General features: G+C 31.4%; 1 protein-coding gene across 1 annotated transcript in view; it reads left to right on the top strand.

Moving 5' to 3' along the window:
* The window catches only part of LOC117168406 (frizzled-4), a 44,670-nt gene extending 30,707 nt beyond the window's left edge, over nt 1–13,963 (top strand). Inside the window, exon 6 of the mRNA XM_033354040.1 lies at nt 12,867–13,963. Within this exon, the coding sequence (XP_033209931.1) occupies nt 12,867–13,609 (743 nt within the window). The 3' untranslated portion in view covers nt 13,610–13,963. The remainder of the gene's footprint in view (nt 1–12,866) is intronic.
* The last annotated feature ends 3,452 nt before the right edge of the window (nt 13,964–17,415 follow it).

Here is a 17,415-nt window from a genome sequence, read left to right as displayed (position 1 = left end):
TAGATTCTACTCTTGTAGTGGCCCGTCCATAATTTACTATTCCGTTTAGTGGCTCTAACCCTTGCAAGGGTAGGAGCCACTGAACTTTTTTCTCCGTGTACAAAATGTATAATTTAAAATAGCCACTTCTGAATAACATTGGAGTGTCGATTTTATTATTCTGATAGTGAGCATAAGAAACCTGTGGATATTCAGACTATAAAATTATGGTTTGTCTGACTAGGAAAAAAAATTGTGGATGGTACTTGTTACCATCTAGCTGGATGTAGAACATCAAATTGGCTATCTAAATTTGTACACTTCAAGTTTAACTCCATTTTTCTCCGTGTAGTTTTCGAACGGCCCCAAAGATAGAAATCTGGCATTAGGGATACAATCCTGAAGGATTTAGTTCTATCATTTTCGAATCGAAGAGAAAAAGTCGAGTCGGATGGGGGAAAAGATAAAAGTAGCCGATGCAACATAACGACCACGAATACGAATCCAGTCTGGACGAATTCGAATCTCTCGGCCAGCAGGGTTGGTTCTCGGTTATGCTAATAAGACCGAGGTCTGTTTCTGTTTCTGTTTATGCTCCGGATAACTTATGCTCCGAGCTGGTCAGGCTTGGTTCTCGGCAAGATTACCATCTCGGAATTAAACGCACGCCTTTCTTAGCACAAAAGAACATCTCCGATTGGCTACAACTTTCTGCAAATGGCGGACAATTTTCATTCGTTTTTCCATAGACGCTTATCTGCACGGCTCCAGCTTTAATCTTTTACTATTCTTGACAAACAAGTCATATTTAGATGTTTATTTTATACTGTCCACCAAGTAGTCCAGTTGACAGTGAAACTTCTCGCACACGGAAAAAAAATTCTTGAGGCGAACGAGTGAATAGAGAATATATTAAACTCAAAGAAAGTGTACGCTTGGATTAGGTACAACGTTTAGTTAGAAGAGTTACACATTTAGTTACTTTATGTAAATTGTTCTCGTAAATCAGGAATTTGGACAAAATTGCTAAGTTCGAAAGTTTATTATTTTCGACAGATTATGTATAATTGTATTATCTTCAGATTAGAAAAAAAATTTAGTTGTTATAGAAATATATTAACTTACAGTAGTCAATTTTTCGTCTGGTATCGCGAAAATGAATTTCCCTGAAATCCGTGTAATGCATTTGTAGGTCAAGTTTGTTGTTTTTCTCGCGTTTTTTATATTTCAATATAGTTATCGCCTACAATCGAAACAAATGTAAATTATTATAACTGCATCATAAACTCCATTTAATATTAACAAATGCGTACATTTTAAGTGTTAAAAAGCGTTTAATTGTCCAAAGTAAATCTCAACTGTCACTGCTCCCGATTAGACCGTCGCCATTTTATTTCGCTGCTCCCATAATGCACCGGCGCTCTTCCGATAATTGCTTCAGACACCTGTTCTTAATATCCCTATTATAGCTATACTTATTAGGGGTTTGACTATACGATATCCCTGGTATATGGAAAATGGTCAAGGATATTCATTTTCGCTGATCCAGGGATCTTTCTAAATTCCTTCGTTCGTTTTCAGCTAAATGTTTGGCTATAATAAGGAATAATATCCCTGTCACAGCTTAATTTTTTTTACCGTGCAGTAAATTTAGCTTGAAAAGTCCGCAAAAGTCTGATTATGAATAACAAGGGCACTTATTCGAATCCTCGTGCAACAATTGCACCTATTGGACCGAGAAAGGGGGAGGGTCGGTAAGGCCGGTTTTTGGCCTAATTTATTTTTGGACCAAAAAATCTGAAAAAATCATGGTAGTATCTTATAAGTATCCCGAGTCGATTGCACGCTAGGAAACACCACTACCCACCAACTGTATTTTCGAGAGATTTGACACTCTTAAACATGTATTCTGAGGTTAGCTCGGGTTTACTATGGTTTTCGGGGTCGCCGAATACAAATCTGGCGTCCTTTGACTTTTATCGCGTCAGGTTCAAGGTCATTGGAAGGTCAAATCGAGAGAAAACGTTAAAAAAATCCAAAAAAATACGTTATAGGTTTTTGGAGTCCCTAATTACGAATCTGGCATCCGTTGAACTCTATCGCTTCAGATACAAGGTCATTTGAAGGTCAAATCGAGAAAAAACGGTAAAAAAAATTATGTTATAGGTTTTTGGGGTCGCTGATTATGCGATAAAGGTCAGCGGACACCAGGTTCGTAATCAGCGACCCCAAAAACCTATAACATATTTTTTTACCGTTTTTTCTCGATTTGACCTTCAAATGGCCTTCAAATGACCTTCAACCTGAAGCGATAGAGTTCAACAGATGCCAGATTCGTAATTAGTGACTCCAAAAACCTATAACGTATTTTTTTGGATTTTTTAACCGTTTTCTCTCAATTTGACCTTCCAATAACCTTGAACCTGACGCGATAAAAGTCAAAGGACGCCAGATTTGTATTCGGCGACCCCGAAAACCATAGTAAACCTGAGCTAACCTCAGAATACATGTTTAAGAGTGTCAAATCTCTCGAAAATACAGTTGGTGGGTAGTGATGTTTCCTATATTTGTAGGGGTGGTGGGGGTGGCTGCGGGGTGGAGGGTAGTCCGTTTAGCGTGCAATCGACTCGGGATACTTATAAGATACTACCATGATTTTTTCAGATTTTTTGGTCCAAAAATAAATTAGGTCAAAAACCGGCTTTACCGACCCTCCCCCTTTGCCAGAACATTTTTTAAATAATTTCTTAGAAAAACGCCAACTACGTGAATTTTACCTCTATCCTTTTCTTGGTATGCCCAGGTCTCGATACTGTATAGCACAGTGGGTTAAAGTACTGAATTTTTACTTTTGTGATACTGTTACATTGTATAATTAAAGTTGAAAAATAATATGTTAGATCAAAAAATGAATTTTCATTAAAAAAATTAATTTTAAGACCAAAAAGACGAGTTTTTAATAAGTAATTTTCCACAAAAAAATGAACAACATAATAGTTAAATTTTCAAGCAGGGATAAACATTTCTTCAGAAAAAAATTTCAACTAATTAGTTTAAATTTTACCCAAGCAGTTGGATTTTCAATTAAGAAAGACCAATTTTTCACAAAATAGTTAAATTCTCAACTAAAGAGAAGAAGATTTAACTAAAAATATGAATCTTCAACAAAAAAATTATTTCTTAACAAAGTGGTGCTATTAAAATTTTTAAACAAAATAGTATGGAATCCTCAAGCAGAGAAGATTAATTTTCAACCAAACAGTTGCATTTTTTGTTGACTTTTTTTCGATGAAAATTGACTTGTTTCAAAATTTATAATTTGTTGATAATTTAACTAAAATCTTGGTTAGATTTCGAAATAGATGAATTTGTAAATTAAAAAGATAAATTTTCAAACAAATAGTTGTATTTTTATCCAATAAAGATGCTAATTGTATTTTTTTTAAAATTAATTTTAAAAAAGCAGGTCAATTTCACTTGAAATAATTGAGTGCTCAACAAAACAGTTGAATTTTTGACCAAAAAGAATATTTTTCAAAATTTTTAAATTATCAAGCAATTAATAAAATTAATAACTAAAAATATAATCTTCAAGAGAAAGCAACTACATAAAAAGGAGCAATTCAAGGAAAATGAATTACTATAATAAGAATATTATATCAGGGTTACCGCAAATTTTTATTTTAAACATTCCCTATTGTTTTCCTGAGTAATTTTTCATTTTCCCTGATCATGAATAATTAAATAACAGAATCTTAAACTTGTAACGTTTTTAATCTAGAATATTTTACAAACAGTATAAAACAATTTGAAATTAAAATAAAAAAATATCAAAATTATTTGTCTCGATAATTCATGTCAAGGGTCAAGCATTTAAATATTTTGCTTAAAAATATTTCCTTTGTAGTTGGAAATTGATTTTTCTTAATGAAAATTTAACGATTCCTTTTTTTGTTGAATGCTGATAGTTTTTGGTTGAAAATTATTAATATATTTTGTTCAAAAATTATATTTTTTTTATGAAAGAAAACAAAATCTTCTTGTTTGAAAAGTAAGCTTTTTGGTTTAAAATTCAACTGCTTTGTTAAAAAAATAAAATCTATAGAAAATTTAAAGTTTAATTCTAATAAATTTTAGTTGGAAATTCATGTATTATGTTGATAATTGGTCTTTATTTATAAATAAAAATCTTCTTGTTTCAAAAGAAGAAATCTTTGTCTTGTAAAATTCAACTATACTTGGTTGAAACTTGAACTAAACTGTATTAAAGATTCATTTTTCTGTTTGAAGATTCGTCATTTCAGTTAACAATGTATCGTCTGGTTAATAATTGAACTATTTTGTTTAAAATAATTTCCTTTTTGGTTGAAAATTAATTTTTTGAACTAAAATTTTACTTATTCCCGCATTAATTTCTGTTTAATATTGATATGTTTTAGTGGAAATATCGTGTATTTTGTAATTAAGCAGAATTCAATGCCATTTCAAGAGAATTTAAAGACATTTCTTAAATATCTCGAAAAACACAATTGAATTCTTCTGGATTCCTTTGCAATTTGATTTAATTGGTTGAAAATTAAACTATTTCGTTAAAAATTCGTTTCTTTTTTGATAGAAAACTAATTTTTTACTGAAAAATTAATCTATTTTGTTAAAAATCTATTTTTTAATGGAAAATTTATCTTCTTTACCTGAAAATTCATGTATTTTGTTGAAAATTCGTCTTCTTTGTTTGAAAATTAATCTTGTTGATTCGAAATTAATTTTTTGGGTTTAAATTCAAATATCCCAGTAGAAAAATGATAATTTCACTTAAAATTGTATAACTTTAATTAATAATTAAACTATTTTGTTAAAAAATTAGTTTCTTTTTTTAGTTGAAAATGAATGTTTTTACTAAAAATTTAACTCTTTTAGTTGAAATTTAAACTATTTTGTTAAAAAATATTTTGTTGCTGTTTGATAATTGATTTGAATTAAATGAAAATGTAAGTTTTTTCAGTCGGGTATTCCATAACTTAACTTGAAAATTCATCTTTATGGTTTAACTTTTTTTTTTACTTAAAAACATGGCTATTCAATTTTTGGTTAAAAATTAATCAGTTTGGATTAAATTTTAGCAGTTCAAGTTAAAGATTCTTAATTTTAATTAAAAATGTATCTCCTGGGTCGAAAATTGAACCATTTTGTTAAACATTTGTTTTGTTTTTTCTGATACAAATTATATTGTTTGTAACTGGAAGTTTACCTAATCCATTTGCAAATTAAATCATTTTAGTTAGGAATTCTTATTTTGAGTTAAAAAAAAATTTTTTTAACTGAAAATTTAACTGTTTCATTTCTGGTTATAAAATTCTATTTTTTAGTTAAAAATTCCACAATTTGATTACAAATTAATCTTGATTGGTTGTTCATTCATCTTTCTTTGTAGAAACCTCAGAAGTCTATTCAAGAAATGCTTAGTTATATTTGAAGTATTTCTTATGATAATATATTTAAGAATATATTGTGATATAATTTATTCAGCCTTATAAAAAAACATATTAATTAAATCTATAAAACTTGTACCATTAGGAAATTACGTGTCTTATTTCTAAATTAACAAGGGCTGAAAAAAACATTATTTATAATAAACTTGCGAAATTGTATACACATTCCGAGTCGATTGTTGAAAAAAAATGCAAAATACTTGAATGGTTTCGTACTATAAAAAATGATCTCTGGACAAATCTTGAGCTGCTTGGATAAAACTTTAGGTAGAAAAGCCTGTAGATGTCGTAATAGAATTTAAATTTCGCGGCAGAATGATATTTGAATTATAGGTTATTTATGAAGTCTGACTAAAAGATTGTGGCGCGAAATTTGAATCCGAGTTAGCACAGAATCTTAAAAATCTACACTATTTTTGTCTGCGGTAGTAAAAGTTACCTGGAAATTACACAGTTGTAAAACAGTGAAGCTGTAAAACAGTAAAAAGTTGTTTTCCTCTTTTGCTTTACCCGGATGCATAATACGGTCTTTTCTTGTCCCGTGTACCGGTGTACGATGCGCTGGTAGGGACAAAAAAATTAACGAAGGTAAGTCATTCGACGGCTCGCGTTCCGATGCAGAATGCAGTGCAAGGTAGGTAAGGGACAGTCTGTCCACCCCCTCGTTTTTTTTTTCGAAGCAAAGAGGTCCTATTTGAAGACTTAATAAAAACTTGTCGCTCAAGATGATACGTTTCAGACACGCGACTTCTTCTCTTTCCTCCACTTTTTTACCTCTCGTAATTTCATTTTTTTGTCTTTTTTTTCTCTCACGTTTGCGAATTTCGATTTTCTGCTGGCTACCGAGCATGCCTTTCTCTAATTCAAACATGTCAAGCATTCGGACAATCGCATACCCCACATTCACTCTGTGATATTCTCCTCTCTTGCCAGGACCTCAAGCCAATTATTACTGACACTCTTTCGAATTTATGTTATTGTTATTGAAAAATTTCAGAGTCCATAATCCAAGTTTCAATTTTTTTTCCAGAAAAAACAGTTTAGATTATCTGTTAAGAAAATAAGTGTGATTGTGACATCTAAATTTCGAGCCAGAGACTTCACAGCCCAAAATGCTCTCAAAAGAGGGGGAATGGGGTGATTTTTCACGATTATTGGAGAATAAAATTTTAAATAAATCTATTGTTGGTTACCTATTTAATTCAATATATTACGAATATTCAGCAAAATAGGTAATTTTTCAATTAAAGACATTTATTTTCATCTGAAATTGTGAATATTTAATAATAAAAATAATTGATTTGTAACCAAATTTCACTTTAAACCAAGTTTAGTTTATGTTTCAACCAGAAAGATTAATTCTAACCAAAAAGATTAATTTTCGACTAAAAAAGACGGTATTTTCAATAGAATACATGATTTTTTAACCAAATAGTTGAATTTCATTATAAAAAAGATATATTTTCAACCAAAAATTAAAAAGGTAAATTTGCATATAAAAATATTTATATTAAATCCAAAAAGACGATATTTTAACCAAATAGTACATTTTTCAACCTGAGAGATAAACTTTTAACTCAAATGATGAATTTTCAACTTTCAAATTGAATAATTAAATTTACAGTTAAAAAATTAATTTTTAAGAAAAAAAAAGATTTTAACAAGATAGTTATATTTTTAATGAAAATGATGAATTGTAGAGTAAAAAATACGAATTTGAAAAAAAGACATGGATTTTTAACCAAATAGTTGAACCTTCAAATAAAAAAGATGTATTATAAACCATAGATTGAATAGTTAAATTTTCTGTTAAAACGACTATTTTTTCAACAAAAAAAAACATAAATTTTCAACAAAGTAGTGGGGTATTCAACCAGAAAAGATGAATTCTTAATGAAAAATGTGATTTTCGTTCTTAAAAATTGCTTACGAAATCTTAAAAAAAAAAATGAAAAACAAATTGATAAATAAAATATTTTTATATCCAATACCAAAATTCAATAGTTAAATTTCTAATTAAATGGTTGAAAACTCACTTTTCTAGTAATCGAATTTTCAATTAAAAATTATTAAACTTCGCCAAAAAAAAGATACTTTTTCAACTAAATAGAATACTAAATCCAAAAGGTCGAATTTGCCATCAACAAAGACGTAGAACAAACAGTTGATTGTCCCACCTGAAAAGATGTAGTTTTAAAAAAAAATATTTGCACATTCAAAAAAAAAAGATAATTTTCAATCAAGAAAGGTAAATTTAAAAAAATCATTTTTAAACGAAGAAAGATGTAATTTAAAAAATTAAGTTTCAAGCGCATCATTGAATTTTCAAACAAAAACGATTGAACGTCTACTTAAAAAATGTTGCATTTAAGTTAAAAATCGAGAACAAGGGAGAAAAATATAATTAAAAAAAGTGGTCAACAGGAGAAGCGATAGGAAAGAGTGTGAAGGGTGCGAAGTCCCAAGTTATTTGTGGCACGAAATTTGAATTGAAGTACGCAAAAAATGTTAACAGTCGGAATTATTACAAAAGTAAATACAGAAATATAAATTATCTTTATCTCAATCAAGATGGGCAGTCTTTTCCCTTACATAGTAGCTCTCCCGTTTTTTTTTTGGGAGAAAAAAATCAAAGCACAACCGCAAAAGCGGCGAGCGCGTAAACTCGAGACCTATGCAAATCTTCCGAGGATCTTTCTCTCAACCCTTCGTGGTTTCGGACCGCGAAAAAGGGCCAAAGGGAAGAGGAGGAGAAGGAAGATGGAATGCGTTTAGCGACTCGTTCCGACGAACGTTTGCAGGCCTTGAATGAGAATTAAGCGCGGCGTGCTCCCGAAAAAGTCCCCCGAGAGTAAAAGACGGTCCTCGAGATGCCTATTAAATACGAGGAGACACTTGCAAGTAGGGACATTAAATACTCTTCCTGAACAAAGGATCGATAAGGGGGAGGAGGGGCCCCTCGGATTTTACTCGTGTTGATACAAGCGGGTTTCGGAAAGTATTTAAAATGCAGGATTGTGGCTAAAATATCTCGGGTGGCTCTTCCCAATTCGTTTCGTCGTTATTCCGACCACGTAAACTACGCAGGAAACTACGTAGAATACGACATCATGAACGACCTAGGATCCGACGACGAATGGTCTGATATCTTAGGATCAGACGTCGTCGGATCCAACAACCTGTGATTATACGTCGTTGGATCAGACATCGTAGGATCCGATTTCGTTGGATCAGATATCGTAGGATCCGATTTCGTTGGATCAGATGTCGTAGAATCTGGCGTCATTGGGTCAGACGTCGTAGAATTCGACTGCGTAAACTACTTGGGAAACTACGCTGGCCGCTTCATCAGAAACGACGTAGGATCCGACGTCATTGAATCGGACTTGGTAGGATCCGATGTCTTAGGATCGTAGATCGATGGGTCAGCCGTTGTAGGATTTGACTGCGTAAACATCTTAGGAAACTACTTCGGCCGCTTCATCAGAAAATACGTGGGATCCGACGTCGTTGGATCAGATGTCGTAGAATACGTCGACCTTGGGTCAGACGACGTAGGATACGAAGTAGGATGTGACGTCGTTGGATCGAACTTAGTAGGATTCGACTGTGTAAACTACTTAGGAAACTACGTAGGCCGCTTCATCAGGAAGGACTTAGGATCCGACGTCGTTGGATCGGACTTTGTAGGATCCTTTGTCTTAGGATCGTACGTCGATGGGTCAGACGTTGTAGAATTCGACTGCATAAACATCTTAGGAAACTACATATGTTGCTTCGTCAGAAAAATACGTAGGGTCCGACGCCATTGGATCGGAAATTGTAGAATCGGACGTCGTAGTATCCGCCGTCGCAGGATCCGATGTCATGGGGTTAGACGTAAAGTAAATCGGAAATTCAGATAGAGACCGTTTAAAAACAAGGTCACACTATTTTGAAGACTTCTTAGCCCCTCCCTTTTTCGTCACAGATCGTCACACAAAGCTTGAATCCATCAAAAGACCAAAGTATCGTCTCAAATGCAACTCCCCCTCCCATTAGGTCTAAATTTGGTCTATTGATTTCATTTGATGAAGGCCTAAAATAAATCACAAAACATAAAAACAGAATGTTTTAATAGACTTGGGAGAGCAAATTAGCACTTAAAACAAGGTAGGAATAGTTCCATCTCCTACCTAGAAATACGAATTTTCTACTAAACGTTAGAATTTTCAAATAAAAATGAATTAACTTCTCCCACAACAAAAGACAACAAAAGACGGATTTTCTATAGGAGATAGTTGAATTTTCATTCCTGTTAAAATTCTTGTTGAAATTTCATTCCTGCTGTTGAATTGTCGAAAAAAGATGACTTTCTAACAAAATAGTTGAATGTTCAAGAAAATAATTAGGTTTTCAAAAAACTAGTTTGAAAAATTGTCAACCAAGTAGTTGCATTTGAAAACAAATTAAATAATTAGATTAACAAGCCAAGAACACGACTTTTTTACGATACAGTTAAATTTTCGATACGAAGGGGAAATTTTCGATTAAATCATTCGATTATCAACCAAAATGATGATTCTTTAATAAAAAATAATTTTTTTGAAAAGAATTTCAACTTTCAAACAAAAAGATTAATATTTGCTACCAAAACATATTGATTCTCAACAAAAAATATAGACGTTGAATATTTCAACCGAGAAATAACTTAAATTTTGCATCCAAAATAGTCGACTCGCGCCAAACGTAGAATATGATTTTTTTATTTCAATAGTTGAATTTTAAACTTAAAAAAATCAATTCTTTGCCAAAAATAGAATAGTTAAATTTTCAGTTTAAAAAAAAAATAGATTTTCAACAAGAAAAAACGCATTTTCATCAAAATAGTTCAATTTCCAATTAAACTGTGTCCCTTGTTGTTCGTTTAGGTTCAAACTGAAATTATAGAACTCAATAAGAAAATTGATCTGTTTTTCGTTGAAAGTTGATTATTTTTAATTGCAAAGTTTACGACATTTTTGGCGCAGAGGTCATCTTTATTGATTCAAGACTCATTTTTTTAAATTTGCAATCTATAATAATTTGTATTGAGAATTAATTTTTCTTGTTTGAAAATTCAACAACTGATTTGAACGTTGATTTATTTGATTAAAAATTCATTTTATTGGTTGACAGTTTTGCTGTTTTGTTGAAAATTCGTTTTTTCCCATTAAAAATCAATTTTTAACTGAAAATTAAACTTTTTCATTGTTGGTTGAAAATGTATTGTGTATAGTTGACAATTCAACTATTGATTTTTTTATTAAGAAATTATTTTTCTTGTTTGCCAATTCAACAATTTGTTTGAAACTTGAATTGCTTTATTAATAATTCATTTTATTCGTTTACAATTTTAGTATTTAGAAATTCTTTTCTTTTTTTTTAAATTATTATTTAAATTAATTAATTAATTAATTTAATTAATTAATTAAATTAATTTAAATGAAACTTGATTTCAATTTAGGTTGAAAATTTGTTTGTTTCTAGTTGACAATGCTGCTATTAAATTTTTCATTTACAATTCATATTTTTAGATCAAAATTCCACTACTTCGTTGAAGTTAAACTACTTTATTGAAAATTCATTTTACTAGCTTGAAACTTTTCTGCTTCGTTGAAAATCCGTTTTTGTTTTTGCTGATACTACATTTTTTAACCAAAAAATAAACTATTTCATTTTTGGTTGGAAATTTATTGTTTTTAGTTCACAATTTAACTATTAAATTTTCTATTGAGAATTCATATTTTTGGATAAACATGCAACTACTTCGTTGAACTACTTTGTTGAACATTAATTTTATTGGGTAGTGATCTCACCATTTTGTTGAAAATTCTCTTTTGTTTTGATGAATTCGACTCTTTTTAATTAAAAATTAAATCTATTTTTTTTTGCTGAAATGTCAATAATTATATTATTTGTTGAAAATTGATCTTGTAGAGTGAAAATTCACCACCATTTGGTTGCAAATTAGTTAGGATTTAGGTCAAAAATTAAAATATTTTGATTAAAATTCGCTTGTTTGGAAAGAGAATTCGTCGCTCTGCATTAAAAACTCATTTTTTTTTATAGGAAAATTCGCGGTTGTAAATTCATCCTTCTTGGTTGAAAATTCAACTGTCTAATAGAAAATCAAAACATTTAAATTTTCATCTTAAAAACTCAACTCTTTGGTTGGAAATTTGTCTTTTACAAATTTCTCGAACGATTGTGCCTCTTGCGTAATACATTGAATTATCAGATGTACCAAATCCACAAGTATTTTCTTTCTCAAAATCACTTCTCAACGCCCTCGAGGTGATTGACCCACACGAGGTTAGGTTTCAGATAAGAAAAGGAGGGTGAATCCTTAAAAAAAAATATGGATTCTCGGGGCAATAGAGGAGGAGAGAAAATGAGAAGCAATTTAGATGGGAACGTGCAGATACGAGAGAGTACAAGTACACGTTCGTAAGTTCAGGTCCTCTTTAGACCTTAAAGCCAGGTCTGATCTCATTGAGCACTCGTGTTTTACGAAACGAGATGACTTTAAAGATACTGAAACTCGACTCTACCAATTGAACCCTTCAGCGATAAACTTTGACTCGCAATGTACAAAACATGTTTCTTGAACACACATTTAATAAATTAAAAACCGGTTTGTAAAGAAAATCATCCGTCCAATCATCCCCTCGCCCTCCTGTCCTTTTAATCTTTATCAAAATCCTCTTACCTTTACCCACACCCTCTCCAACCCTTATTGATAATCCGCTCAAATCGTAGGCTCCGTCGTCTTTGGATCGAACGTCGTAGGATTCGTCGCCGTTCGATCAGACGTCGTAGTATCCGACGTCGTTGGATCGAAAAAGCAGTAGAACCTCGATTATCCGGCCTTCGATTATCCGAGGCTCCGCGTTATCCGAGGCACCGCGTACCCGAGGAAATGTTGCAGCTAAAAAACGATTGAGCAGATTGAAACAGTGCTCTATTACCGACTTCCTTGAGCCACGTTAGTTAAAATGCTTTGTACCATAAATAGAAATCTACATTCATAAGTCGTTTACTTTTATTTTCTAAATGTTTATATTTATTTGTCTATTTAAAATATATAAAAAATAGATAACTCTTCCGAATTTTGTACTTCTTCCGTAATAACCAAGTTCTACTGTAGTAGGATCCGAACCAGTTGGAACAAATGTTGTGAGCTCCGTCGTCTATGGGTCAGACGTCGTAGGATCAGACATCGGAGAGGGGGTTGGTAGTAAAATTGTGAGAAAGTTTTAAGGATGGTACCGCATCTTAAACTGCCTGTTCAACGAATCCGCCCATTCGCGACTTCCCATAAAACGTCCCTATTGGCTTCTAAAACAAAACTAATAAATCCCTTAATTTCTGTTACAGGTAGCTGCTTCGTAGGACAACAGAGCACCAGATCTCTTCTAGTTCTCGTCCTTGCTCCCCAATTCGTCTACCTAACCCTAGGTTCCACATTCTTCCTAGTTGGAATAGCAGCTCTTCTTTTACCCCGTCCGTCAATTACCCCGAGTCCAATCCTAAACGCTCTCCATCCCAACCCCTTGATCCGGAACCAACGTGAGGGCGCAAAATCGCCAGCAGAACTCTACAAACGACAAAAACAACTTGTCGTCAGAGTCGGGGCCTTTGTCTGCTTCTATGGACTCGTGTTGATCTGCCTCACCTGCACGATCTTCTACGAGTGGTGGGGCCGAGACTCCTGGCTCAGGGCGCCCGAACCCTCAAAGTCACCCAAGATCACCACAAAACCACTCCTCCAGATCTTTGTTTTGAGAATTGTCGTCTTTTTGGGTGCAGGCATCCTTGCGGCTGCCTGGATCTGGTGGCCGAATGCCGTCAGCGTCTGGAGACGCCTTCCACCTTGCAAACAACCTCCCCACAAGTGCCATCCTCATCCTGTCCAGCAGGTTCCGGTCGTGAGGTGTTACAGCACTGGGTCCACCACACCCACACCTCATCAACTTCATCATTTGGGGAGACTGTCCCCGCCCCAACATCCCTTGCTTCATCAGCATCCGATTGTCATCAATGGCCAACTGCCACACAGGAGCCATAAGAAACATCGGAAGCACAGGAAGCATCACAGTGGGAGTGAGACTCGAGTTTGAAGAAAAAGTTCCTATATTGTGCCAGAAGTTTTACTTCTGATCTCAGATTCAGAAAGAGGGGCATCTAAAACCCCTGGGTACAAATTTGACTCTTTGATACTTCTGGCCCTGGTCTGATTTTTCAGTTTTGGCCCTAAATTCTAAAACAGAGGCATCCACAAACCCCCGGGATGTAAATTTGGTCAAAATTTGACGGTTGGGGCCCCGGCTTCTCTTATCTGTGCCGCCTCTGAATTGAGCAGACGACACAAACCTTCAATCGTCTTTAGTTTGAAAACTAATGATCGGAGAGTAGTTTTGTAAAAGGAAAAGCTGTTCAGTTTTTCCTGCTCTTTCTACCTATACAAAGACAAATATTGAAAGAGGTGATTGGGGGGGGGGGGGGGGGGGGGGGGGGGGGGGGTGAAATCTTAAAGTTTCTAGGTTTACAAACCCAGTGCCACCTTTTGTACATATTCCAATATTACATTGTAAGTTGTACTATACTGCCAACTTTTAACATTTAAGTGATTGACTGTCTTCTACCGATAAAATGAGCTCAAAGTTTTTAATTTAGAATTTAAATCTTTTTCAGATTGAAAGGTTTTTATATTTGAAAAATGTATTTGAAAAAAATCGATAGCTTTCAAAATTTTAGAGCTCTACTTTTAAGACTGTACATAAGTGTCTGTATATATACCTAGATTTTAAGATTCTATGATCTTTAGAAATTTTTATATATAGAGTTTTGAAAATAAATTTCAATATTATTTTTATACAATTGACGTCCGTGAGACGGAGTCTGCCTATAGCAGGCGAGTATTTATGATAGCAGGGGACCCAATCATAAATTGTAATCGAATCCTGGTGGGTAATTCGATACACTGCCAGGTCGCGTTTTATGGGTCTCTGCTGGTAGACTACATATTAAATAGGCAGAACTATATATGAAAATTTATGGGTTTTGCAATCAAATTGTAAAATTCAAAACACCTGGTGTTTTTAATAAAACAGTAATATTGGCCTTTATCAATAATAGTCTCTTTTATTTTCCTACCCCTGATATTAAAAATTTGAATTTCGCGCCAGAATCATCTCAAAATTAGAGGTTATGTTTAAACGTGCAATCAATATTGTGGAACGAAATACATTTTTCTTTATTCTCGAGCACGAGTTTAAAGATATTTTATAAATGAGCTTCTAAAATTCTTAACATAGAATCTTTCATAAACGAAATCAAACAATACAATTTAAAATTAAAATTTTCAAATTTATTTAATTTAACCAAAAAAATATGATTAAATTTTCAACAAAATAGTTTAATTTCGAACCAAACACTTGAATTTCCAATCTACAAAGACGAATTTTCAACCAAACGGTGAAATTTTTAATTAAACCAAAAACAGTTGCATTTTCAGCAAACTAATTGAATTTTCCAATCCAGAATGCGAATTTTTGTAGAAAACAGTTGAATTTTCTGTCTAAAAGTTCAAATTTTTGTCAAAAACATGAATGTTCAACGAAATAATAAATTTGTAATCAAAGAGTTGTATTTGAAACAAAAATTAAGTAATGGTTGATATTTGAACTAAAGAAAATTTCGATTAAGAATGATGAATTTATCGGTAAAAAAATTGTCAAAAAGAAAAACTAGAATTTTTAACAAAATGGTTTAATTATCAAAGAAAGAGATTAATTTTAAACTAAAACGGCGAATTTCCCAACCAAAAGGACGAATTGCCACCATAGAAAGGTTTTTCATTCAAGAAAGGAAAAAAAGTTTATCCCGATTCAAGTCAAAAGACGTATTTTTCTGTAAATCGGTTGATTGTTCAACCCGAAAATATGTATTTTCAACAAAAATCAAAAATCTTTATTTTCCTAATTTTTTTTAATTTTTGATGATAAATACGTTTTGAGTTAAAATTGAATTTTCATCAAAACAGTAAAAATTTTAACTGAAATTGTTCAATTTTTAGTTGAAAATATTCATTTCCAGCTAAAGTGACGAGTTTTTAAATAAAATAATCATTCTTAAAGTATAAAAATTAATTTTAAACAAAAGAGTTTAACTTTAAACCAAAATCGAAAATGATAGATTTTCCACAAAAAAATTATCATTCTTCAACTGAAATAGTTGAATTTTCTAACAAGAAAATAAACTTTTAAATAAAACTATCAATCTTGAACTAAAATGATGAATTTTTAACTGGAATATTTCAATCTGAACTAAAAATATTATTTTTTTTTAACAAAAAAGACGAAATTTCCACAAAATACATGAATTTTCAGCTAATAAAGATCAATTTTCAACAACAAAAAAATGAAATAGTTAAATTTTATATTAGAAAATTAATTTTTAACCAAAGAAATAAATTTACAACTATAATGATGGAATATTCCACTGGGTTAATTTTAGATCTTCTGTTAAAAGAATTAATTTTCAACAAAATAGTTAAATTTTCAACTGAAATAGTCAAAGAATTAGTTTAAAATATTAATTAAAAAACAAATATACGAGTTTTCAACTAAAATGATAAATCTAAAAACCAAAAAAATTGATTTTTAACAAAATAGTCTGACTGCCAACGAAGCAGTTGAAATTGAATTTAAAAAAATGAATTTTTAACAAAACATGATTTTTTAACTGAAAAAAAAGAAAAAATTTTCTTCTCGCAAAAGAAGATGCATTTCCAACCAAATAAATGAGGTTTCAACTAATAAAGATAAACTATCAATCAAACAAATTATTATTGAACTAAAGAGATGAATTTTAAACTATAAAGATGGAATATTTCACCGAATTAATTACATTTTCGGCAAAAATAATAAATTTTGTAACAATAATCAAATTAATTTTCAACTGGAATAGTGAAATTTTTAGTTCAAAAAATTAACTTTCAGCGAAGAAAATGAACTTTGAATAAAAATTATGAATCTTCAACCAAAAAAAAGAATTTTGAACAAAAGCCTTTGAACAAGTTTTTGAACAAGCTTTTTGAACAAGTAGTTGAATTTTATAGCAGAAATATGAGTTTTGAACCACGAAGAAGAGTAATTTTCTACAAAAGGAAAAGAATTTTTGATACAATACGTTAATGCTGAACTAAAATCTAAAAAGGATAAATTTGCGACGAAAAAAATGGAATCGCTAAATAATCATTTAAAAAAAAAAAAACATTTTTTAACGGAAGAGATGAATTTTCAACTAAAATGATGGAACATTCATTGCATTATTTTTATTTTTCGTTAAAAAAAATTTTTTTACCAAATAAAAAAAAATTTTCAACAAGACACTTTAATTTACTAAATAATAGTTAGTAAATAATAGAAATAGTTTAATTTTCAGTCCAAAGAATTAATTTTCATTAAAAGAGAGGAATTTTTTCAACAAAAAAGTTTTTATTTAAAATTAAAAATAGTTTAATTAAAAAAAATTTTCAAAGTAATACTTTAATTATCAAAAAAAAAAGAGAATAATTTTCAAAAGAAAAACCACAATTTTATACAAAAAAGATGTAAATTCTAATAAAACAATTGAATTTTTAACCCAAATGGCGAATTTTCAACGAAATATTTTAGTATGCAACTAAGAAAGATTGCATTTGAATTTTCAACATCAAACTATGAACTGTCAACAAAAATATCATTTTCAACCAAAATAGTTGAATTTGCAACATCAAAAAACAAAAATTTTCCACAAGCTAATTGAATTTTCAACTAAAATGATGAATTTTCCAATCTAAAAGACGAATTTTCACCAAACAAAGATTGTTCAGTCAAGAAAGAAAAAAAAAGTTAAACCAAATTGTTGAGATTCCTGGCCA

The sequence above is a fragment of the Belonocnema kinseyi genome, chromosome 1, assembly GCF_010883055.1.
Source record: "Belonocnema kinseyi isolate 2016_QV_RU_SX_M_011 chromosome 1, B_treatae_v1, whole genome shotgun sequence".
Lineage (NCBI taxonomy): Eukaryota > Metazoa > Arthropoda > Insecta > Hymenoptera > Cynipidae > Belonocnema > Belonocnema kinseyi.
This window is presented reverse-complemented; position numbering and strand designations above follow the sequence as displayed.